This window comes from Carassius gibelio, chromosome A17 (assembly GCF_023724105.1).
Source record: "Carassius gibelio isolate Cgi1373 ecotype wild population from Czech Republic chromosome A17, carGib1.2-hapl.c, whole genome shotgun sequence".
In the NCBI taxonomy this organism is placed as follows: domain Eukaryota; kingdom Metazoa; phylum Chordata; class Actinopteri; order Cypriniformes; family Cyprinidae; genus Carassius; species Carassius gibelio.
In genome coordinates, this window is record NC_068387.1 from 9,330,849 (window position 1) to 9,356,365 (window position 25,517).

A 25,517-nucleotide genomic window follows, 5' to 3' on the forward strand; every position below is an offset into this window, starting at 1 on the left:
GTCATTGACTGCTCCTGTTTCTGTTAGATAGGAAGCGATTATAGTTTATGGACACAAGACTATCATCTGCATATAGTTCTAGAGGACATAATGACTGAAGCTCAACCTTTATAACCAGACTGGGAGAGAACAGTAAACACTGAAGTCACCCCACCCGTGTAAATAAATATTAGATGTCCTTGTTTAGACAGTAAAAGACTCTGTCACCTACAACACAGTACACACACACACACACACACACACATAAATACACATGTCATGTCGTGTGCCTTTTTATAATTATGCTAAATTTTTATGGTTATTTTATACATTTCTTGGTTTATGCTTTTTCATTTTCAACTTTTTGTTTTCAAACATGTTCTATGAAGCTTGCATGCAAAATGCATTTTAAAGTTTGTCTTTATAAACATTATAAATCAATTGTATGTGGATGTCTAGAAACTTTGTTTAAACAGTGATAAGACGGAGTTAATGCTCACATAAGGCTGGGTCTATAACATTTAAAGTCTAAATGGCTCTACACTGGAATTTCACAAAAAAAAAAAAAAAAAAAAATTATATGTAAAAATTGGGGGGTGATATTTGGTGCTCATTTGACATTTGTTCCCGTCATGACTTATTTTTTTTCATCTTAGAAATATTGCTAGATTGCATCCTATATGTGGTCACTCCTGGTGGCTGAAAAGTTAATCATCATCTTTGTACTGTCTCTCGTTGATTATTGCAATGCTTTGCTGGCTGGGTTTTTAAAAGCTATCCTAATTAAATTACAGCTGGATCAAAATTCAGCTGCATGAATCCTATCTGAAAACAGGACAAAGGATCACAGCACTCCTGTCTGATTTTGTGTAGAATTATAAATTCTCATGCTTTTAAGGCTTTGCATGGTTTGATTCCCCATTATCCCTATGAGATAATGTTTTTAGTCCCCTACACACCAGTGGGTGATCTCTGCTCCTAGTAGTCTAGATGGAAATAGGGGTCCACGCGCACCCCCCGGCTTTTTTTATGCCACCTGATTTTTTACAATCCTTAAAGTGTCTATTTTCATAATCTGCCAGGTGCCAAGCTGAAATAATGTCCCAAAGGGTTATTTTTTAACCCTTTGCTGCACCCGACCGGAACCCGAAAAATCTAAAAGTGATATAGAAAGTGGCATAACATTAGAAGTAAACAACATATAGAGACAAATGAACACATTTTCCCATACAATTCTGACCCCAGGAATTTAATGGAATGGTTATTTTTGACATTTGACAACACATTGACCTTATTTCTGGACAAAAATAGCAAAAAATGGCCAAAGATGTGTAGAGGATCAACTATTTTTTCGTTTTCTCAAGCACATAAGGTGATTTTTTTCCACAACATATTATTTCTTCATCATTCAAGTGTATATTTTAGGATTAAATTGTGTACCAAGCTGAAATAATGTCCCAAAGAGTTCTTTTTTAACCCTTTGCACCAAACCCGAAAAATCTAAATATGATTTAAAGTGGCATAACTTTTCATGTAAACAAGTAACAGAGACAAATGGACACATTTTTCAATACAATCTGACCCCAGAAATTGTTATTTGTCGTTTTTTATAACATCTTGACCATCTGTGGTTAAAAAGAGCAAAAAAAAAAAAAAGTTCATTTGACAGCGTTTTTTTTTATACTTAGCAGCCTGAAATAGGATTTATTTTAACAGTTTACTTCACCTATCCTGAACCTAAAGATATTTAAAATAGTTTTACTTTTGAAATAAACAAAACAAAGCAAATTAACTTACATTTTAATAAATAAATAAATAAATAAATACAGAAAATCTCCAAAAAGGTCCAAAAAGTTGACTGAGCATAAACTGCAAGTTTTTTTTTATTTTGGGGGGCTTTGCAGTTGTCAGTTGGTGGTCGTCGGTTCATACCTGCAGATCGCCATCTCCCACTGCTCTCTCTTTAGGAAAGATTTCAGTAAATATTTGAAACTAGAATTAAGATATACCTTTGTAGTCATAACTTAAAGTGATTTTTCAACAGTTTTTACTATAATCACAGGCTTTCGGAAATCGAATCTGTATTCTTGACTAGCAGTGGTGGTAGCTTAGTTGGTAGCTACTAGCTAAATTTTTACTTATTTTTTTTAATTTTTTTTTCAGGCTCAATACTTCATACATACTTACCAAGGGGAAAATTAAACATTGGTTATAGGGAGACAAAGACATCTCTCATGAACTCACATTCTCCAAGCTGCAACATTATGAGTGTATTAAGTCGGGGGCCATGGTAGCTCCTTTGGCTCTTTGAATGCCTTTATGATGTGAGAATGGAGGGTGAGTGCTGCTTCTTGAAGTTGGTCAGCTGTTCCAAGTTTGTATGCACATCCAACTGCTTCATCTACAGTAAAGCTAGAGCTGTATATGAGGTTCGACTTAATACACTCATGTTGTTGCACCTTGGAGAATGTGAGTTCATGAGAGATGTCTTTGTCTCCCTGTAACTGTCTTACCAATTTCTCACTGCGGTATTCAGGATTAGGAAAACCTTGATTTTCCAATGTATTCATGTACAAGTTGCACATGGATCTTAGCTGGACAACCTCTTTGCATTCATCACATTCCTAAGAATGTAATCCTTAACCACACAATATGACTTGTTATGTGCTGCTATCTTCTGGGCCTGCAGGCTGTCAGTGTTGTCTGCTGCCTTTTCTACTCTCTCCCTTCCACGCTCATGGGTTTGGTACTCTGTGTTGAAGTTGTTTGTGCATGATCGATGATACTTAGCTTCCATTACAAATAGGTCCTTGCCCTGCACCTTGCGATAAAGAGCCTCTTTCTTTAATTCCTGTGCCCTAGGTTCAATAACTTTCCAGCCTGGTTCCTTGTGTTTCCAACTCTGAAACTTTGTAAGCTCTTCAGTCTTGCCCTTGAACTTGGAGTTTGCTTTGTCAAAGAAAATGCACTGATTGGGAAACAAGAAGGAGCAACTTCTTGGATCTCCTTCAGACTGAACTGACCATGATTTGACATGGCGCAGAGAGTCCCTTTTCAATGATAATGATTCACCAGATGTAGAAGCCTTTGACACCTTGTAAACAATTTATTTTCCCTGTAAAGCTTTTATAGCAATATTGGTGATAGCCAATTGTATCCAAAGACAAGTCCTCTAATTTCAATGGAATCTGTTCACAAATATTCCTCATGTGTTCTGGTGAACTGACGTCTTTACAGAGTCTCATACCTCATATCCCCCACCCAACTAAGCTACCACCACTGCTAGTCAAGAATACAGATTCGATTTCCGAAAGCCTGTGATTATAGTAAACACTGTTGAAAAATCACTTTAAGTTATGACTACAAAGGTATATATTAATTATAGTTTCAAATATTTACTGAAATTTTTCCAAAAGAGAGAGCAGTGGGAGATGGCGATCTGCAGGTATGAACCGACGACCACAAACTGACAACTGCAAAGCCCCCAAAATAAAAAACATGCAGTTTATGCTCAGTCAACTTTTTGAACCTTTTTGGATTTTTTCTGTAGTTTTTTATTTATTTTATTATTATTTGTATTTATTTATTTAAGTTAGTTTGCTTTGTTTTGTTAACTTCAAAAGTAAAACTATTCTAAATATCTTCAGGTTCAGGATAGGTGAAGTAAAAGGTTAAAATAAACCCTATTTCAGGCTGCTAAGTATAATAAAAACACTGTCAAATGAACTTGTTTTGCTCTTTTTGACCACAGATGGTCAAGATGTTGTAAAACATGACAAATAACAATTTCTGAGGTCAGAATTGTATTGAAAAATGTGTCCATTTGTCTCTGTTAGTTAAATCAAAAGTGATGCCACTTTATATCATGTTTAGATTTTTCGGGTTTGGTGCAAAGGGTTAAAAAATTAAGCATTTTGGACATTATTTCAGCTTGGTACCCAATTAAATCTTAAAATAGACACTTGAATGATAAAGAAATAACAGGTTGTGGAAAAAAATCACCCTATGCGCTTGAGAAAATGAAAAAAAAAAAAAATAGTTGATCCTCTACACATCTTTGGCCATTTTTTGCAATTTTTGTCCAGAAATAAGGTCAATATGTTGTCAAATGTCAAAAATAACCATTCCATTAAATTCCTGGGGTCAGAATTGTATGGGAAAATGTGTTCAATTGTCTCTGTATGTTGTTTACTTCTAATGTTATGCCACTTTCTATTTCACTTTTAGATTTTTCGGGTTCCGGTTGGGTGCAGCAAAGGGTTAAAAAAGAACCCTTTGGGACATTATTTCAGCTTGGCATCTGGCAGATTATGAATTGAGACACTTTAAGGATTTTAAAAAATCAGGTGGCATAAAAAAAGCCGGGGGGTGCAAGGGGCAAGCTGAGTCCTTTACTCTTTGTAAATCTTCCCTTAAAGGTTTTTTTTTTTTTTTTTTTTGTATAATTGTATTAATCTAATTCTTGTAAAGCACTTTTCAGATGCTACTTTTTAAAGGCACTGTAGAAAATAAATTGTATTAATATTATTGTGTGATTATGTAAATGAATTCTAAATCAGTTAATGAACCAGTTAACTGAAACAACTGAGGCTGCAGATTACAGGTAATGATGGGGTAGGACTTCATAATGATCAGCTTCTTGCACAGACCCATTGCACAGACCATCATCAGGAGCCACTGTATTCATTTTATGAGTTGAGTTTTTTTTTTTACTCTTTAAGTCCTGGTAGCTGCTGATATGCATTTAATGAATCACCAAGGACCACGGTTTCAGCTTAAAATCTTTTTTACTGTTCTACTGGCCAGAGGAGAACAACTTTGGCTTGCTAAGTTGGGGATACAATTTCATGGAAATAAACTGACACTATCTGAAGAGAACTGAAGTTGAAGTTGGACGATGACATCACTGAATAAACAATGATCGGACTTTAACTTATAAAGGTTTTTTTTCATTTTGTTTTTATTTTTTTTTTTGCTGCACTATCCCTTTAATCTCCCAAAATAACATCTGCAAATACGTCCTCTTTAGTGTCACCACTTGCAGTGTGAAGTGACTAATTGAATTTCCTTGAAAACCTGGAAAAAAAGTCCACCATCTGTACTGCTGTACAACAATTGGCTGCGGGAAACGTCACTCAACCGACAAATCCAAATCCTCTCAAGTCCTGAGTCCTGACCGCCTCCTCTGCTCTTTGCGATGCGCGGTCCCGTCTCCACAATCCCTCCCACGCACCCTCCTGCTGCTCTTGACTCTTACGGATCGTAAGAGGAGGGAGAGTAGAAGCCGTATTCTGTTCCTGTTTTGAGGTCGCAGCGACCGATATCTCTGCCCAACAACTGTGTGTATCCCTCCGGACTGGTTCTTCATGCTCGTGCCGCAGCTCAGATGGGAGAAGTAAGTGCAGCAGCTGCTGTCTGGCACGTGAACGCGCGCGGCAGGTCTCTCTGGCGGGCCATCCCAAGCACGGGATGCTGAACGGGAGCCGTGAGGGTTTGTTTGAACTGGGCAGGCAGCTCCAGCAGGAGGGAGACTCCCAAGCTGCTCTGCACTGCTTTTTGAGCTGCCTGCTGGGACTCACGCACGTGCAGAGCTTCCACTCGCTTCCCAACTGCCTGCATCAGGTGAGCCCTGCAGGATCGAGCGCTGCATTATGGGATCCAACCTATTCAAATTGGCTTTACATTTAAGATAGGGTCATTTACATGCAAATTGAATAGGTAGATTAAATGACAGCATGTACAAGTAATGCATTTCGTTGCATGCAAAACTCATTCTCTTGGTTGCGCATGTGGATTAATGATTTGATGGCACACCAACCTTTGCAAAGAGTGTTCGTTCACATTTGGTTTCCTGTGCACAGCATGATACGTGCTTGAGATATTCTTATGCAAGCTTGTTTATAGCTGTGTTGCAATAACCATTTGGTTTCCATCATGTGTTTACATGAATAACCAGTGCAGTTTATCCTATGTCCGCTGATGTTTCTTTTTCTTATGTGTGCACTACTTTTGTCTAATCATGGACTCGATTCGGTGACAGTCCATCAGATAAAACCCTCAGCCCTGCTTACTCGTCCTGGGTTACCCTGTTAAAGGGGTCAGATAGCGTTGCTAAAAAGAATATTAGTATGTTGTTTGTTTGGTGTAATGCAATGTGTTTATGCAGTTTAAGGTAAAAAAAAAAAAAAAAAAAAACACACACACATTATTTTCCATATAATGTATATTATTGTTGTTCCTCTATGCCCCACCTTTCTGAAATGCTTTGATTTTGACAAAGCTAATCATTCTGAAAAGCGAGGTGTGCGCTGATTGGCCAGCTATCCAGTGCCTTGTGATTGGCTGAATAACCCGAGCATGTGGCAGGAAATGTTGCGCCCCTGAACCGGAGTGAAAAAACAAAAACAACAAAAACCCATTATAAACGGGGCATTTGTTGCATCCAGTGGGGACATAATTACTGATTATAATGAGTTATATCGTCTTTTTATGCGTTGTGTTGCATATCACACTGCGTAAACATAAAACCATGTCTGGAGAAATGACAAACGACAAGCGTTATTCTATGCCGCTCAAAACTTGTGTTTGAATCATCAATGACAATTTTTTTAAATATAAAAAACGTACTTGCAGGCTGTGAGTCAGAAGTACCATACTGCCCTAGCAAACTGAGGAATGGACTTGAGTGAGTGGCGACCGGTGGGCTTGAGAATGGCGCGATCGCTGGATTCGATGAAGGAACTTTAGTCTTTGAAACTTTACAGATCTTGTTTATGCACCAAGAGCTTGTAACACTCCAAAGAGAAAGGAAAAATTTGAATCGCATCATATGACCCCTTTAAACTCTCAGAAATTCACAAGGGTCCCAGGCAGTGTCCAGAATATAAACAGTGGCTCTTACACAAGAGTACTGGAATGTGTGGTATGACATTGGCCAGACAGAGTTGCTCCTGACCTTACAAAATAAAATAAAAGAACATAATCAGAATTTGCTAATATTTATCACTAGCATTATCTGAGAAAGTTATAAGAAACAGAATGTTACTTTTCGAGAGAATCTGCGTGAGCAACCACAGTTAAAAACATATTTACTGTAGGTCATATTTCAGCCCAAATAAAGAATGAAAAATAAAACTATGTTGTGCTTAAAGAAAATACATTTTTCAATTATTTTAATTTCAGGAATTTTTTTTTTTTTTTTTGTTCAATAATTTTCATGTTAAGCAAGCACATTCTACATTTCTAAATTTTTGTGCTTAAGTGCTTAAACATGCATTATTGTAATGCAAAAAAATGCATATATATATATATATATATATATATATAGAGAGAGAGAGAGAGAGAGAGAGAGAGAGAGAGATACTGTCAAGATGTGAAAAATCTTCCATTATAATGGTCTTTTAAGAATTATTATTATTATTATTATTTTATGGGGGTAAAATTTCCTGAACATGTTTTTATGAGGTTTTATCTTTGTGAAACACCTGAGTTCCATTTAGGTATTTATTTCTTTTTTAATTTGTATCATTTTCTTTTTACTTTAATTTATTTACCTTTTTTTGTGATTAATCATTATCTCCATGACATTTGTATGAGATTGTCTTTTATTTAGTGAAGCACTTGAGGTTTGCATTTTTTTAGACAACATTCTCTCTTGTTTTCCTCCGTACAGATTGCTGAACTCTACATTGACGACAAGAATTGTATCCTTTTCAATAAAGCATCAGCTTTCACTCCAAATTGTGTAATGAACAAAATAATAAATCCTTTTAATCTGCACAAATATGCATGTAGTGAAACTTCAGTTTGACATTACATATTGTCTTATCGCAGTGCTTTTCCAGCTGGAGTTCTTGAGTGTGGTCTTTTTTCCTAAGAGGATTCGTGGGCACTTATCATATGTCATCTGAAAGAGCATCACAGCTAATTAACCTGCATAGAGCCAGCACGAGCGCCACTGTCATTATTCATCTATGGACTGTCATTAACAGCAGGCTAGTGTTACGTGACATACATTCCCTCTTAAACCCATGGCCTCTCAATTACTAAAGCATAGAGTTTAAATGGGTTCAAGACATACACTGTAAATACTGCAAAATATGGATTGTGGTTATGATGGAGTGATTGCTACTTAAAAATTCAGCTTTATTTAAAAAAATAAAAAAATAAAATATATATTTTTTTTGGTTCTGATCATGCTGTGATTTTTTTTTTTTAATTCTGATCATGCTGTGATTGACACTTCTGAGTCGGCAAGATCAACAAGAAATACAAATGTAGAAATTTCTTCCATAGTCATGCTGAGAAATATACATGCCAAGCAGAAGGACAGCTATATTTCTCTGTTGATAAAGTGCTGCATCCATATTTCCTCTAAAGCACCAGAGCTGGTTTAGTGATTATTAATGCACATATCTGCTTTGGCATTGCAGTGCATTAAGAAAAATGTCAGAGCACTCTGTATTCCTAGCATTCACAACTTATTTTTAGCTGCTGCTCTTTAAAATTGCTGTTCTGCATATCTGAGATTTGAAGTTATATAATTGACAGATATAAACTTAGAGTTCTCACACCTAGTATTCACCTCTTTTGAGTCATACTGTACTGTACACAGAGAATTATATATATATATATATATGTCAGCCAAAATTAAATGCGAGTCATTGTTAGATAATTAAATATTTAAGTGAACTGACTTCATATATTAAATAAAAATCACCTTGGGACCAGCTGGTTAAAAAAAACAAAAAAGCCCAGAGAGGGTTTAATGTATAATTTAATATATAATATTACATTTCATATATAAAACTCACTTGAATCTACATATACAATTCTTACTATATATATATATATATATATATATATATATATATATATATATATATATATATATATATATATATATATATATATATATAATAATAAACATGTATAATAGCCTCTGGTGCTGACTGAATACAAACTGTGTATTAAGCAGTATTTCTACAAAATGAAGTGTTAGGACACAGGCTTTTAATCAGATGGAGCGAAAGGCAATGCTAACTGAATAGCATACATGATTACAAAATCAATGCAGAATACATTAGTTCCTGGTCTGTCCTCCACAGCTAATTCAGGGGTTAGCATTCACATGAACCACAAATAGATTTATCACTTTCAAACTGATCCTCATGCTGTTAGCCAGCAAATTCAGATGTTCCTCAGCCAGCTGGGTTCTAAAAATGTACTTGGGACACCTGGGAATATGCTGCTCATTCGTGGAAAAGATCAAATTAATAAGGGCATCATTCTGTTACTTAGCATTGTTTACAGTGAGATGCACAGCAGATCAAACATCGCAATCACACTCTATATAACATACTGTAAAACACATGAAAGAGATAAAATAAAAATATCAGTGTTTTTCATATTGTAGTAAAGTTAGGTATGCTATTCATCGTGCTAAGATTGTGGCACTGGCATAAGTGATACCAGTGTGCTTCTACTTTTCGAAGTGATTTACGCTTTTTAAAATGGGTGAAAACTCACAGAGCCATGATTAGAGACTAAACAATCACACAGAATACCTTAGAAACCATACAGGAAATCACTAAAAACAACTCTGAAAACCCTAGCAACTGAAAAAAACCCTCTAATACTAGCATTCTCTATTCTTTTTCTATTCATTCGACTTGTTTTCTTTTTATTTATTATATATATATATATATATATATATATATATATATATATATATATAATTGCTTATATATTAATATCTTAGATATTGCTCTTTTTTTTCTTGATTGCTTTTATTGTCCTTATTTTAAGTCACTTTGGATAAAAGCGTCTGCTACTGTAAATGACTAAATTTAAATGTCTTTACTGTTGCTTTTAATACATTAAATGCATCCTTTCTAAATAAAAGTATGCATTTCTTTCAAAAATAAATAATAAAATAAATACATCTGACTCTATACCAAATGGTAGGATATATAACCATACTTTTTTGTTTATTAATTTGTTCAATAAATTTAGTAGCTAAAGCATATTTGTCACTTTTCACATTCTAACAAGAGGTCCAGCTGTGCTTTATGAGACCAAAATAGAAACACCAGCAAGTTCCCGCACGTACAAATAACAAATCCTGCCATTATCTAGGTCATTCACGGCTATTTTAAGAACTCTTTCCTTGCTGGTCAGGTTTGCGTAATGACACTTGTTAAGAGCAAACATTTTCTTCTTACACTGAGATTGTAATGGCATGCCTTTGAAAACACTGAACGAACTCTTTAGTAACTATTTATAGAACGGCCACAAGCTTCGTGTCTTTCTATAAAGCTAAGAAGAGAAAGTGACACAAGCATCAGCCAATCAAAATATCACACAGGCCTTGAGCTAGAATAGTGATTTTTTTTGTTTGACTGTTTTTTTTAAGGTGATACATTAATGGTTCAGTGTACACCAGTGTTGTGAGGCTAGCATCTGAACGAATCAGGATTTCACTGAGCTTGAGTAACTGTGTGACGTGTGCGATCATAACAAGAGATTATTCCTGATGACAAGCATGTCTAATCCTTCACCCGTATAAAATCAGATGGGAAAGCTCTGCAGTTCATTCAGGCGGAGAAGATGTTCTACGAAGTGGCATTGATCGAGCTCACCTCGCTGCAGGCCAGCACAGGCAGGTCCACTTTTTATGGATTTACTTCAATGCTTCTTTTATGGCACTGTTGAGTGGACAAGTGACTCTTTGTTCAGCATGTATCATAATATATTAGACATTTTCATCATAGCTGTGCTCAATAATGTATTTAGGCAATACCACACACAAACAAGACATTCTGAACAGCAGCTTGATTCAGAGTGTGTTTTATACATCTACTTTATAGAGTTGTTCAACAAACAAGAAGTTAATAGAGAGTAACTTACATTACAGACACAATAATATTGCGAGTTACTTTGTGTAATTTTCCTCTGTCAAGTTCCAAACTAATCCAAAGCGAAGTCAACCAAGTAGACAGTGCTGGTCTTTCATTGCAGAAAGAGTCTGTGTTTATCAACAAATCGGTTCAGTGAATGATTCGATGGCTTACTCATAAAGATAGTAGGTACGTTCCACTCGAACCCTTCTTTATAGGATTTTAGGTCTTTATAGGGTAATCTGCCATTTTAAGCAATATTCCAGTTAGAAGGGAATGTAAACGTTCAGTTCAAAGGGCAATGCAAATTGTATAAAATTGCTTTAAAATAATAATAAATAGCAAATAAATGTCATCATATACAGTGAAAGCATAAGGAAAGCATCATTATCAGATACATGTTTGTACAGTTGGCTAATGAGAGCTCTGTATTTTGTGTTTGAAATGGTTTTGAGGACAACAATTTGGTAGTTTGCTACATGTAATGAAAGTGACAAAAATGTTTTGCAAGAAAGCCCTGATATTGAGATGGTTTGGGCATGCTTCATATAAATTATAGTAGAAATGATATGAATTATAGCATAAATTATACTTTCATCAGGCTCATCTGTAATGCTCCAAATTCATTATCATTAGAACAAGGCTAAGAACAAATGTATGTACTTGCGCATGTGTGTTTAATAATGCAAGATTTTTTATTAGCATGTGTATGCAAGTTCCCCTATGCATACAAATACTAAATACTACACACAATTATTAGTGATGAGACCTAGTCACTTAACTGGCATAGCAATGTATCCAGCATACTTTTGATAAAATTAATTAAATCAGCGTCTCTGTCCATTCCAAACCTTAGTTCCTTGGCACAAATGTGCCACAGATTAACCACAAGTTTGCAGCAAATAAATAGCAACAAAACTGTCCCCAAGGTCCCGTGGGAGAGCAGTAATATATTTAACAGAGGTCCATCTTTATTTGCCTTGAGATGAAGGAGACCCATCGATCTCCTCCCATGGTGCACATCTGCCATTCCTCCAGCTGTCTGCAGGCTGATGAGACAGCATATATCTCTAGCATGGGCAGAGATACAGGAGGCTAGGGAGATATATGACCAGCCTATACATTACCTCATTAAAGAGCTGTTGAGTGTCCTGGAACCGCTGCCTGATTCAGCGGTTTGGGCGAATGATGCGTGATTTCCTCCCTCTGGCCCAAACCTCCTTCAGTTCCCATCATGCCCTCGGGATACACGGGATAAACAGAGAATGTCTTTGTATATATAGTGATATGGTGTCTGCTGCATTCAACAGATGTGATGTGTAGATCCTTTTTAATAAAGTTGGGTTCGAATACATAAGTGTGGTTCTTAGGGGCCGTTCACACAGACACATGTTTGTGCACTATTGTTTTTCTACGTAAGCATGCACTAGCTTCTATGTAAACATGCATAAGCTCATGTCTGTCAACTTTTGCAGTATGAAGTGGTGTCAAAAGTGTAATTCTGTTCTAATGCATACGCTAGGGTATGCGTATAGTGAATGCGACTCAACTTTCATCATCAGCACAGTGCACAAATACTGTGTTAAAGACAGAATTTGTATCATGCTCAGCATACGCATTCCTTATTGTAAACTTAAAAATTAAGTTTACTTCAGCATTATTTTACTGTGCAGTTCTGAGATGTTAATTGGATTCAGAATATTGCTCTCTTCCAGTTCATGGGATTGATAACGATTATTCCAGATTCCAGTTAAAATTACAGTCAAATGTTGGACATTACAATGAAAGTCTAAAGAGTAAAGAAAAGACGGAGAGTTTCATAAAGGTCTCTTTCTGGCATTGTTCTGCATATTGTGCAAAACTGATACTAGTTTGCATGTCAGGAGTTGGATACTTATATGCATTTGCACAGAAAGGTTTCTTGCTGATTTTATTACACGTTAAAATGCATTTAATTTCATTAATAATATGTTAGTACACCCCCCAAAAATAATGATTTACTTGCCTTCGTGTCATTCCAAACCTGTGACTTTTTCTTTTCTTTTTTTTTTCTTTTTTTGACTCTTACTCTGAAGATATGACTCAGACAGAAGAACCATTCATTTCCGCCCGAGACATCACTATTTCTGGCACTCATGAATGTGCCAGGGAGAACTAGCGGATGTCGCGATTTCCGTGACAGCGCCTTCAAATTCAGCCTCTTCCTCACACAAAATGATAGTTTGCCTTCAGAAGATTCGGAGTTTGCATTTAGTTTTGTAACTTTAAAGAATTTTAACATTTTAAGAGTGCTCAGTATATAAAAAAAAATAAATAAAAAAAAAGTCATGTTTTGTGGAAAAAATGTTGTGAAAGTTTGGGAAAAAGAAAACGAGAAAGGAATTTCTCTTTATTAAGCTGGATTTCAGAAACAGGTCTTCATTGGAAGCCAGGCAGACAGTTGTATTGTCTTCTTTGAATGATCCGAGCTGGTTGTTCCAGCTGGTCTTCTTAGTCTTCTGTTTTTCATACGTCTCATTTCCTTGTAAGAGCATTTGAATCTGTGGGTGTGGTGGCATCTCTCCTCTCACACCCTCCCTCCCTCTCTGTCTTTTTCACTCCTGTCACAGTCTTGTTGTCTCTGTACATGTGAGTCTCTGTGAGTGCTGTGAGGTTTCTGACAGACTTTGTGTGAATCAGGGTCTCAGGAAGACGGAATACTGGGAACGCCGGGATGTCTGTCTCAAGAGGAGTTATCAGAACAGACTTCACAAGCCCAGGATCTTGAGAGACTGGCTCAGCTCTGCATCATGAGCAAAAGGTAGGAGACTGAAAATGATACTGCATATATCCAGCATGCAGACTGATTTTGACAAAACCGGCATGCCAGATATAGTAAGTAAGAGTAATTTCCATGATAGAGGGCATTTAATGGGCGCTAAAAGTCTAGATACAAAATTAAGGGAGATGCATTCAACTTGTCCTACACAATTTGGCACAGAATTACACACTTAGTCTCATTCGTGAAAAATGTGACTACTGCTGTAGTTACTTTTCATTAAATATAAACAAATACGAAAAAAAATTTGGAGAGTGAATTGTTTCATATGATAACATTTACCATAACCAATTTTATTATTGTGAAATGTTTTAAATAGTTTATTTATAAGCATAATTTCTAACTGATTTGTTCTTTAAAATACTTTTTTAATGCAAAAATTATAATATAAATAATGTAGCTATAATACATTTTAAATGTAATATAACTTATTTGAAATATGGATTATTATATATTGAATTATTTGAATGTTTTGTTGTCTGGGTGTGTATATTTTACTTTATTTTATTTACATTATGTATAAGTATATACAGTTTGACAACATAACATTCAAATAACATTCCATTATCTCAGTTATAAGCACATGCTGCCTGATTTTACTTAAAAAAATGAGAGAGAGACAGAGAGAGAGAGAGAGAGAAAGGTGACTTGTGTTATGTGACTCTCAAGGTTTCAAATGTTACTGGGACACTTTGAGTGAGGTGTCTGCTTTCCTCCGGGGGCTTAACATGATGAGGCGCTCTTTTGTAAGGTCACTATACATTTGAGGACATTTATGACCCACAGTTGGCGCTGGTTGGGGACTTTAAGCATTTAACCTGATTGTCTCATTAAAGGAGACGGCTTGCTGGTGGCACAGGAGAGAGGATAACATTAAAATTAAATGAGAACGAGACTGTTTTATTGCTTCCCCAATTAGATGGTGTTTCACAGGACAATCAACTGTATAGGGGTGTCCACACCATTTGTTTGTAATCCCTTAAACTCTTTGGGTCAAGTAACTGTTGAAACCTGAGCAGGGCAGATATTCAAGATCTGTAGATCATACAATCTCATTATGTCTCCAATTATTGAAACCGTATCATCTCAAGAGTCAAAGGTCATTTTATGAGTGTTAGTTGGACCGCATGACTTTGTTAGTAAGAAATCTTATTGATATTTTGGGAAGCATAGAGCTAAATGTGTCCTGAAAAACAGTTCTGATCAACTCTTCTGATATCATAATGAAAAAAAAAATATATGATTTAATATGAAATAAATGATTTATAGAATTAAATTCTTGATCAGAAAACCTTATGAAGTATTTTGGCATAATAGAATATTTTTTTTCTTAGAATGATTAAAAAGAATGAAAGAAAAATGTAGTATGGGGCAACCAAAAAGTCATTGGTATTGGTAAATAAATACATAGATACATGAAAACATTCATGCAATAGGAAATGATACCAAAGATATGAAGACTATTAACCCTCATTACTTATATCAAAGGTCAGTAAGTCTCTAAAGATATTATTAAAATATGAAGTATTACAATTTTAAGACAAGACCAGGTTAGTTCAGGTGATAAAATGTCATGTGGTTTGACTACCCAAATATTTAATTAATATTAAGAGGTGTATCAACTTGCAATATCAAAATATGTTACTTCTTTTTACTTGGTGGTTACACCACATGACATTTTAGACATTATTAACTTTAAGACATTTATTTTTAGACATTTATTAACATTAAAATGGCATAACGTTTTTTTTTTTTTTTTTTTTTTTTTTTTCAAGATTGAAAAAGTACATTTCTAAGGCCTTTGAAAACAAACTAGAATTGTATACTTATTTTTATTTATCGTGAACAGTGAACACTAATATCATTGACTCTTAAATCAATATTTAATGTCCATTTATTTATTTATTTATTTAAATTTTTTTCCCAATAACCCAAAATGTGGTTGTATTTAATTTTAAGGTAACCAAAACATTTACTTTTAAAGGTCTGATAGTTCTGACACAAACTGTAGCTCGAGCCCTACGGAGTGAAGAGGAAGTGTTCAGCCTCTTGAATCTTTCAGTGTCAGGGCAGGAAGGGCTCTTGTAGCTGAGAGCTTTGCCATGTTGTGTCCGATCAGATGTCCCCTGAGGACAATCTAAAACAGTGCAAACCAACACCTAGTCATTATTAATTAACATAGGACCATAATAACCATGCTGACATATGTATTGGCTTTAAAAAAAACATGCTGTACATTCAAGATAGAAGTATCGAAGAGTATAAAAACATGACATGCAGAACTTTAAGAATATGAAAAGGAATCAATATTTAATTCCTGACCTATATCCAAAACAAAATTAATAACTGATTAAAGTACAGTACAAGTCATTTTATCAAACAATAGTGCTGCAGTAAGGACCATGTGGTGCTAAATGATCACATGAGGAAAAACTTCCATCCGAAATCCCTAGGAGATTTCTCAATGTACACCCTGAGGACGAACTGTCGCCCATCCAAATAGCACCGTTCTTCACACACATGCCAGGAGTTCCAGCCAAAAAGAAGAGCGTGCCATATCTCTGGCACATTTCCACTAGCTCCGGTAGGAATCACAGTGAACGTGTGCCCGGATTTGTTGTGACGGGTGCTGTAATGCATCCGCATGCTTCGGCGAGCCGGACTGTGCTGTGGCTTTCTGTATCTGCGCTCAAAGCAAAGATGCAGGTCAATGGGCTCAAATAGAGCTTTATGCCTATATGCTCTGACCTGCTTTTGATTTTTTTTTTTTTTTTTTACAACAGCTTCCCTATACTATTTGTAGTTGTGGTAAAAAGTAGAGTTAGCAGAACAGAATCTATATGGATAAGATATGGTATAGACTCTGAGTCACAGAGGATTTATAGAAAGGATGCAAAACTGTTCCCGGCTTGTTCATCATGCATGTCTTTGTTATTTAAATCTGTCTGTGTTTGTTTTATACATAGCCTAGGGCTTCTGTTCATATGTACTGAACACTATGAGTCATGTGTTTACCATGTGATGACTTACAGGAGGAGGGGCTTATTCACCCCTTATGCTATTTATGCAGTATGCGTTCATGTATACTGTATGTGAATCTTCTGGATGCAAAACCTTGTTGAAAAGGATTTATAATTGGTTATATTAAAAAAATGGTTAAAGTGTACTGCAGAATTTGTTGACAAGCATTTTTGGTAAACTATACTTTAATGTAATTTATATTGAAACTTGTATGTCATGCATTTAAATATATTTGTTATTATACGTTTGCAATGGTGAAGTTGAAATTTAGTACATAAAATATTTTGCATATAATATAAAATTAAATTATAGATGTTAAAATGGAATAAAAAAATCAAGTAGGTGTGTTTTAATATGTCAACACAAAAAAAAGTGTACAAGAAAAGATTAGTAAAACATGATTTTTGTGCAGTAAGTTTAGAAAAAGATTTAGACATTACAGAGTAATTTTTTTAACTTTATAAAAAAAAAAAAAAAAAAAAAGTATGCTCTCTTTATACTCTATTTTAAGTGGCATAATAAATACCGTATTTTTCGGACTATAAGTCGCACCTGAGTATAAGTCGCATCAGACCGAAATACGTCGTGGTGAGGAAAAAAAACATTTATAAGTCGCACTGGACTATAAGTCGCATTTATTTAGAACCAAGAACCAGGAGAAAACATTACCGTCTCCAGCCACGAGAGGGCGTTTTCTCTTGGTTCATGTCTCTTAGTTCATTTCTCTTGGTTCATGTCAAATTAATTTTGATAAATAAGTTGCACCTGACTATAAGTCGCAGGACCAGCCAAACTATGAAAAAAAGTGCGACTTATAGTCCGGAAAATACAATAAGTAAATTGTTTTTTTCTTCATTACACTACAAGGGCATGTTCAAAACGATACACAAAAAGGGTATAGTATGCAACATTAAGTAAGTTTTGAAGTATGTACAAGATCATGCTGTATACTGTATCCCACAATGCAACATATGCATCCTGCCCTTCCATTTCCATTATGATTAAGATATATATTTTTTTACACAAAATTTGATTTTTATTTAAGTTTGAAGGTGACAGGATTTTTATCATGTGTTTTATTGGAAATACTCTCAAATCAATTAACTGTGCTTAAGAAAGAAAGAAAGAATGGTAAGGGGCATAAAATTTTTCTACACATGCTTGAGGTATTCAGCCAATCACAGCACACTACATAGCTGGCCAATCAGAGCACACCTCGCTTTTCAGAACGATGAGCTTTGTAAAAATCAATGCGTTTCAGAAAGGCAGGGCATAGAGGAGAAACAATAATGAACATTAGGTGGAAATGAATGTGTTTTTTTTTAACCATAAACCGCATAAACACATTGCTTTACACCAAATACACAAAATAACATTCTTTTTAGCATGTCATATGACTGTTTAAGATGTGTATGTAAAGACAGTTATTTTCAGTTTTATAGCAGGTGTGAGATCCAGTGAATGTCAAGTGTTTGCATGAAAGTCTCTCTCTCTCTCATTCACACTTCCTTTTATAAATACTGACCTGCTGTGACAAAAAAAATAAACCTGATATCAAGGTGATAGTTATATCTTAACATGCTTATATAGACTGTAAAGACTCATACTCATGTACAGGAAGTATTATGGTCTTTGCTTTGATCTCCTCTTATATACAGTATTGCATTAGACTGTCATTGCTGTTACTCACAGAATACATCAATATTAATGTTTTTTCTGTTAATTGTATTGAAATATGTGATATTATACTGGAGCTTCTTTGCAAATAAACTCTTATTCTCTCACTATTTACGACTGCAGTAAGAGAAAAAGGTCAACCAAGTCCTGAAGGTGTAATCAATGATATAGATTTGCTGATTGATGAAACACACTGCGTATGCATGAAACAACCTCAAAGGAATTTTGTATCACACAATGCAATGCATTTGACTGCTGTTTTCTAATGTCATAGAGGAGCTAGAAATAATAACAGTTGTGATTTTTCTCTTTTTAAAATAAAATTGGTTCTTGATTTTGATGTCAAGAGCAATTTAACACATTCAAAATATCCGTTTTGGACCATAATTTCTAATGTTTGTGTCACTCTCCATTGCTTTCAGACCCCATCTTGCTTTAGAATACAGTGGCAAGGTATGTACACTGTGTTTAGTTTATAGTTTATATGCAATATGACGGAAGGCTTTAAAAGAGGAAAAGTCTGAAGAAATGTCAAAGTAATTGTATTTTCTCCATTTGATTCCCATTTAGGCCACTAAAATCCACCAGAGGGCTTTTGGTAACGATCACCCCATCACAGCCCGGAGCCTGGAGCTGCTGGCCACTGTCTATGCTGAGATCGGCAAGACAGAATACACAAGTAACGTAACCAAGGAAAATTTATCAAACTGGAGCTAAAACGGGGTTTTGAAAACATTAAATCAATTACAGAAGGCTAATTGTCCTTATAAAAATGTAACATAAGCATATTTTCTGGCAAAATCCTTCATATTTACTACAAGAATAGTTAATGTTGTAAATTCATAATTAAATATTTTGGATTCTTCTCTAAATGCTTAAAAGAATGCTGAAAATTTACTTATCATCAGGCCATCCTAGATATAGATGAGGTTTTTTTTTTTTTTTTCATCTGAACAGATTTGAAGAAATGTATCATTACTGAAGTTTATTATTACTGATTATTGAAGAAATGTATCATTTGCTCACCAGTGGATCCTCTACAGTGAATGGGTGCCGTCAGAACGAGATCCCAAGTAATCCACACAACTTCAGTCTGTCAGTGAATGGCTTGTAAATAAGAAACAAACACATTAAGACGTTTTAAACTTGATACTGTCTTTAAAAGACGTTAGTTGATGGACTGGATTCATGTTGATTACTTGTGGATTATTGTGATGTTTTTTTTATCAGCTGTTTAGACTCTAATTCTGACGGAACCCATTCACTGCAAAGGATCCATTGGAAAAACAATGAAAAACCTAAACTAATCTAAATTTTGAATGGACATTTTGGTAACAATTCAGTATAGGTTCCAATTCACACTAATAACTAGTTGCTTATTAGCATGTCTATTATTAACATATTGGCTGTTTATTAGTGCTTATAAAGTACATATAATGCATGACATCCATAATCCTAACAAATACCCTAAACTTAACAACTACCTTATAAACTATTAATAAGCAGCAAATAAGTTGTTAATTGAGGCAAAAGTCTTAGTTAATGGTTAGTTAATAGTGAGAATTGGACCCTAAAATAAAGTGTGACCGAAATTTTTTTTAGCAAATGCTAATTTTTGGTTATTACCTTTTTAAACATTCGATTTCTGTAATTGAATTGAATTTATTTGTAATTGATTATTTTCCTTATGACATTAGTGGCTATTTCCAGACCAAGTTACCACAGTAATTTGCTTTATGATAAATCTGTAAAAAGCTTATTTAAGCACTTTTTACTGTACATTCTAGGCCCGTACAACCTGACAGCCTTTCATATTCTTAGTAAAGTGTTCTGATTGTCACAGCAGTAGCTTGGAAGCAGCTTCTAGTGAAAGCCCTTTTAAGAATGTTACTCATATAGAGCCATTTACTCCTTCCACTTAGTGAGGAAGCAAGGAAGTATACTGTACACATTTCTGTGCAATAAAACTGCAGAGCTAAATCGCCTGAATGAGTAAACTTTTATTCCAAGCATGCACTTTCTGTCTGCAGCTGATGGCGTTTTAGATCTCGGGAAGAAAAGCCATGTTGTGTCTTTGACAGTTTGAGGCCAGGGCATTTTTGTAAGCATGAATGTTTAGCTAGTTTTCTGGAGGGACGGCTCGTTCTGTGTCTTCCCTAATGCCTTTTTCCTGAAGGATGATGAATGTATTGTATTGGGCAGCATTGTGTCATGAATATCAAACTCTGAGAGAAAATGCTTTCGTCACAACATATCACCTGCGGGCCACTGTGTCACAGTTGCAATGCTAATTTATTCTCTTCTAAACTATTTTCATGATGCAAACTGTTCTTTTTATGTTACAGAATCATTGGGAGAGTGTGTGTCGACTCTTTCCAAAAGGTTCTCGGCCACCGAGTCATTCAGCGACGCTCTGAGTAGCATCTCTCAGAGCCATAAGGACAGACACGCTGAGCTGCGACACAGAAAAGAGCCATACATACAACAGGAAACTCCTAAAACCAAGGTATTACTGACACCAGTATTTTTGAATTTTTTTGAAATTTACTCTTTGCATTCATGTTGGTTTAATATGAAAGAATGGTTTAACTTTGATGTTTTTGACATTTTATTGCAAACAATTTTGTCATGTGAAATGTGCGTTAATGTAAAAATGTCTTCAGGAATCAGAGGTAACGTTATATTAATCTACTGCCGCAATCAAATGTCTTTATATTGCCTCAGTCAAACATTCTGGAAGTCAATAGTTTTGTCTTTTCTGATTTCAGGTCATAAATGAAAAACTGCCCACCTCTATTCTGAAAAGGTCCCATGTGGAGCCAGACTCATCCCGCAAGCGAAAAAGCGAGAGGCGGGTTCGCTTCAGAGAGCCGGAGATCACTGTTCATGGTGAGGGAGTCCAAACAAACCTTCTCTCGAAGTCCCTAAAACCTCCATTTAAAGTGGTTCTCTGAAATATTAAGAGCTGGCACTTGATAATAGTAAAGTAAATGGAACATGTTGAAGTGGGTTGTGAAAGATTGTTCTCGTTGAGGTCTGCGGTTAATGAATCAACTCGGTTTGAAAAAAGAAAAAAAGGGACGCACAAACCTAAGTGATTTACTTTTTAGATTTATTATACATGCAAATTAGTTAGTGTGCAGTCTGTGCCAACAACACTGTTATGTTAATGAAGCTAGGAATTTAATTTAAGGAATTAAGGAGGATCATAATTCAGGGCACCAGTGTAGTTTGTTAAGATGCACAGCTTGTCTTTCTTGTTCTTGTGGCTCAGTAATAGAGCATTGCGTTAGCAGTGCAAAAGGTCGTTGGTTCGAATCCCAGAGAACAGACATACTGGTAAAAAAAATTAAAATAATTTTTAGCCTGAGTCGCTTTGGAAGAAAGCATCTGGTAAAAGCATAAATGTAATGTAATGCCTTTCTCTCAAGAGCTTATGGCAAAACCCAGTATGAATGAAGGCCAAATGCTTCCGTGTCTCCAAAGATTTAAGTGTGGTCACATTAGTGAAATTTCACAAGCACAGGTCCTTTGTCAGTTGTCAGTGTTGTAGTGATGTATGAACCAAGCAGCATTCTGTTTTTCAATGTGGCAAATTGCGACCAATTTGAATAGGTGTGACCAATTTGCACAAGGGAAATATTTTGCCCTCGTGCGAAATTCCAGATTGTGTGGATTTCTATTAAAATGCCTGGATTTTCTGGAGCGGTAAATGTGCCTGCACCTTTAGTTGTAATGAATGGTTATGGGTTTTACAAAGATTTTTACTAACTTAAACCTTTTATGTTGGCTTTCTAGACATTCCGTACTATGAATGTTTAGGAGGTAAGTAGATAAAGAAATATGTTGTGGTGTGGTGGATCTCAAAAATGCATGAAAAGATGCATGCTTTTCTTGCATGAAATCTGGGACTCAGAACAGCCTGAGCTTTTATAAAGTAGCCCTTTGCTGTGGTTTTATAAGTTTACATGAATTGAGCTACAATTTATTTGCATTTTGCTTATTTGAAATATTTTAGTGAGGTATATGATGCATGTACAAACAAAAGAGAGTGACCTTTATATTATTATTATATGTTATTTATTTATTTATTTATTTTGGTTAAAAGTGCAGTTAGCAGTTTTAGCCCTTGTGGAGTTCCCCTAGACTTATCCAGTTAATAATGCTACTTTCGTGTGATATTGGAAATTTCATTCTTCCCACTTGTGTAAGTCCATAACTATGAGTTTGGGAGTTTACGGCATCTTATTAAAGCCAAAATGTATGAAAAATATTTAGTCAGTATTCATTTGAATAAAAAGCAGTGTCCCTTTCTTAGAAAACCATATAAACAATACATTAATCTAGATTGTCAGCTAACAATTATGGAATTTTGGTCAAATAAAGGTTGTTTTTGCTGTCTAAAATACATATATTATGCATCAAATGATTATTTTCATACTTAATATCAGTGTTATCTAAAGCAACATTCACAAAATAGCCTCTCACAAGACAAGCTAACAGCTAACTAGCATGCTCACAGTTAGCTTTTTCTCTGTATAGTGTATAAGATGGCCTGTCAATGTGCAAAATTATTGAAATGATAAAAGTAATAAAAACATAAAAGAAAATGCTTAGAGCACATTTAAAGTTACTATTGAGCCCCACACATGACATGTACAAAAAAAACACTGTTTTCATGTAAATGATTGGCCAAAATACACAAGAAGCTTTCTGTTTTTAGTTGAAAATGGTGTTGTATAAACGTCTCCTTAGTAAATCATGGCAACGTTGTACTAATTAATTCCCTTGTTTTAATAAATCAAAATGAGGGAAAGAATTAGTACACCATGGCCACAATCACAAATACTATACAACGGATTAATAAGTTGTGAGAACTCATTTTTAATCTGTGGCCATGATTTAACTAAAAAACAAAGGAACGAATAGTAAATCGTAGCCATGAATTAATTAATACGATTAAGAAACACATTATTAAAACATCTCATTTTTTATTTGTGGCCATGTATTTGTCTGCATGTCGTGTGGCTCTGTTTTCGACTGTTGCGCAGCCAACACGTTTAGCATGTCAACTCAAATCTTTCTGGATGTTGTGTTCCAGTCTACGACACCCCCCAGAGTCATTTGCACCTGGCCCTGCTCACCTGCCTGTTCCTGCTTCTGTCTGCGCTGGGTCTGGCACTGTACTGCACGGACCGCCGGAGACCCCAGCGCGCCTGCGAAGAGCTGCAGACGGCGCTGGCTGTGTACCTGCTTCAGTTAAAAAAGATCGTTTGGGCCTGCTGGATCTGGCTGACCATGCAATGACTATGGCATAGCTGACCACAGGGGGCAGAAAAAAAAAAACATAAAAGGTCAGGATGTTTTTTGAAGGACTGTGTAAGAAAAAAAAAAAAAAGATAAAGGTCCTCTTGTTTTTTTTTTTTTATTGCTTTAATTTTCACTGTTTTAATCAGACTGGCCACCAGTCGAAGTCTGTGAGGATGTTCAACATCCAACTCTTTTATTTTGTGGTTGATTGAAGGCCTTGTGCTTTTCCACACCATTAAGGGATGGTGTGCTTTTTTGCCCTTTATGGTGGCATACAGTAGCTAATGACACATCCATATTATAATGAGCCATATATATTTAGATTTCTGTATATAGCTCTTTTTCCTCTTGCAGTGGTCCTGGGTGATATTTTTTTGAAGAAGTAGTTGAACATTAGATGAACATTTTCAAAAAAATGGACACCTCCTCAGGCCATCCAAGATTTTGGCTCAGCCAGTGGATCCTCTGTAGTAAATGGGTGCCGTCAGAATGAGAGTCCAAACAGTTGATTAATACATTGTAATTCACATGACTCCAGTCCATCAGTTAATGTTCTGTGAAGCAAAAAAGCTCTGTGTCTGTGAGAAACTTTTTTTTGTCATTTTGCTTGTGAATTAATGTGGCATTTTTATCATCTGTTTGGACTCTCATGTTTTACGGCAAACATTCACTGTTGGAGGATCCCCGGTTGGGCAAGTGATGCAATGTTACATTTCTCCAAAACTGTTCAGATGAAGAAAAAAACTCAATTTTATTTTATTTTATTTTATGCTGAACTGTTTCTTTAAAGCATCTTTTGATCCTTTTCCAAAGAATACTTGTGCAGCAATATTAATTAAAACTTTTCGCACTTGAAATTATGCAGGACTGTCGATACAGAAAATGAATGAATGAATTCCGTCCACAAGTAGAGCCCGACTGATATATTTGTAGGTCAGTATCATCAGTCAAATTAGGCATGCAAGATACTGAATCCCTTTATTGGTCTTTCGTAAGAATTATGGAAAAGAGCCAGGTGTAACGGTGAGCACATGCATAATGCCATGTGCACTGTCACAAATAGTTACATTTCAGTGCCTGAGAACACTTAGACACACACATATCGCATGTGCTTCTAGAATGATTAAAGGCATGGCTTTATCATTTCCTGCTAGTGCTATGTTGTGTGTTCTTTGCCTCGTATAATATTTAGCTCAAAGTTTTGCACCAAAAAAAAAAAAGAAAATCATTTCTAAAGTACTGTTTTGTCTTATGATATAAATAGCAATATAAGGACTTTCTGAATCAAATAAAACAAAAATAAAGACAGGATTAAGTTGGAAATATGAATTTCGAATGTTACATTTCTAAGAACTTGACACATTTTAAATTAATTATATTTATATATTTAAATATATATATATATATATATATATATATATATATATATATATATATATATATATATATATATATATATATATATATATATATATATATCTCGTGAACACTCTTATGTCATTGACTCACTCATTATAAGATCAGACCCAAAATCAGTTGGGCTCTACAGAATGTGCACACTGTATTCTTTATGAACCAATGTATCACATTATATGAGCTTTTTAATGTCAGAGAACATTTCATTTATTCAGTGCTTTTACTTTGAATGCACTTGCTGTACATACAGTAATGTGGTTGAATGTGTCTGTGGAATGCAAGACAATGCTATTTATTTTACTAATAATCAAATAGGTTTAGAATATAAATCTATATGTATATGAACATGTATATGACACTTATTATTGTTAACGAATATATTTTAATGTAAATGAGAA

The 25,517-nt window shown here is 35.1% G+C and overlaps 1 protein-coding gene across 2 annotated transcripts; it reads left to right on the plus strand.

The window, feature by feature from the left end:
* Positions 1 to 4,966: 4,966 nt before the first annotated feature.
* LOC127933441 (uncharacterized) lies at positions 4,967 to 25,112 on the plus strand. Of its 2 annotated transcripts, XM_052530455.1 has the most exons (10): positions 4,967 to 5,601; positions 7,652 to 7,682; positions 10,553 to 10,639; positions 13,557 to 13,677; positions 18,816 to 18,846; positions 18,964 to 19,072; positions 20,739 to 20,899; positions 21,162 to 21,282; positions 22,192 to 22,218; positions 23,495 to 25,112. In XM_052530455.1, exons 1-10 carry the CDS (start codon positions 5,449 to 5,451, stop codon positions 23,698 to 23,700), a joined length of 1,047 nt encoding a protein of 348 aa, XP_052386415.1. In that variant the 5' UTR covers positions 4,967 to 5,448; the 3' UTR covers positions 23,701 to 25,112. The 2 variants fall into 2 exon arrangements, with proteins under 2 accessions (XP_052386415.1, XP_052386417.1); XM_052530457.1 differs by lacking the exon at positions 22,192 to 22,218 and having other exon boundaries at positions 4,970 to 5,601.
* Positions 25,113 to 25,517: the final 405 nt, after the last annotated feature.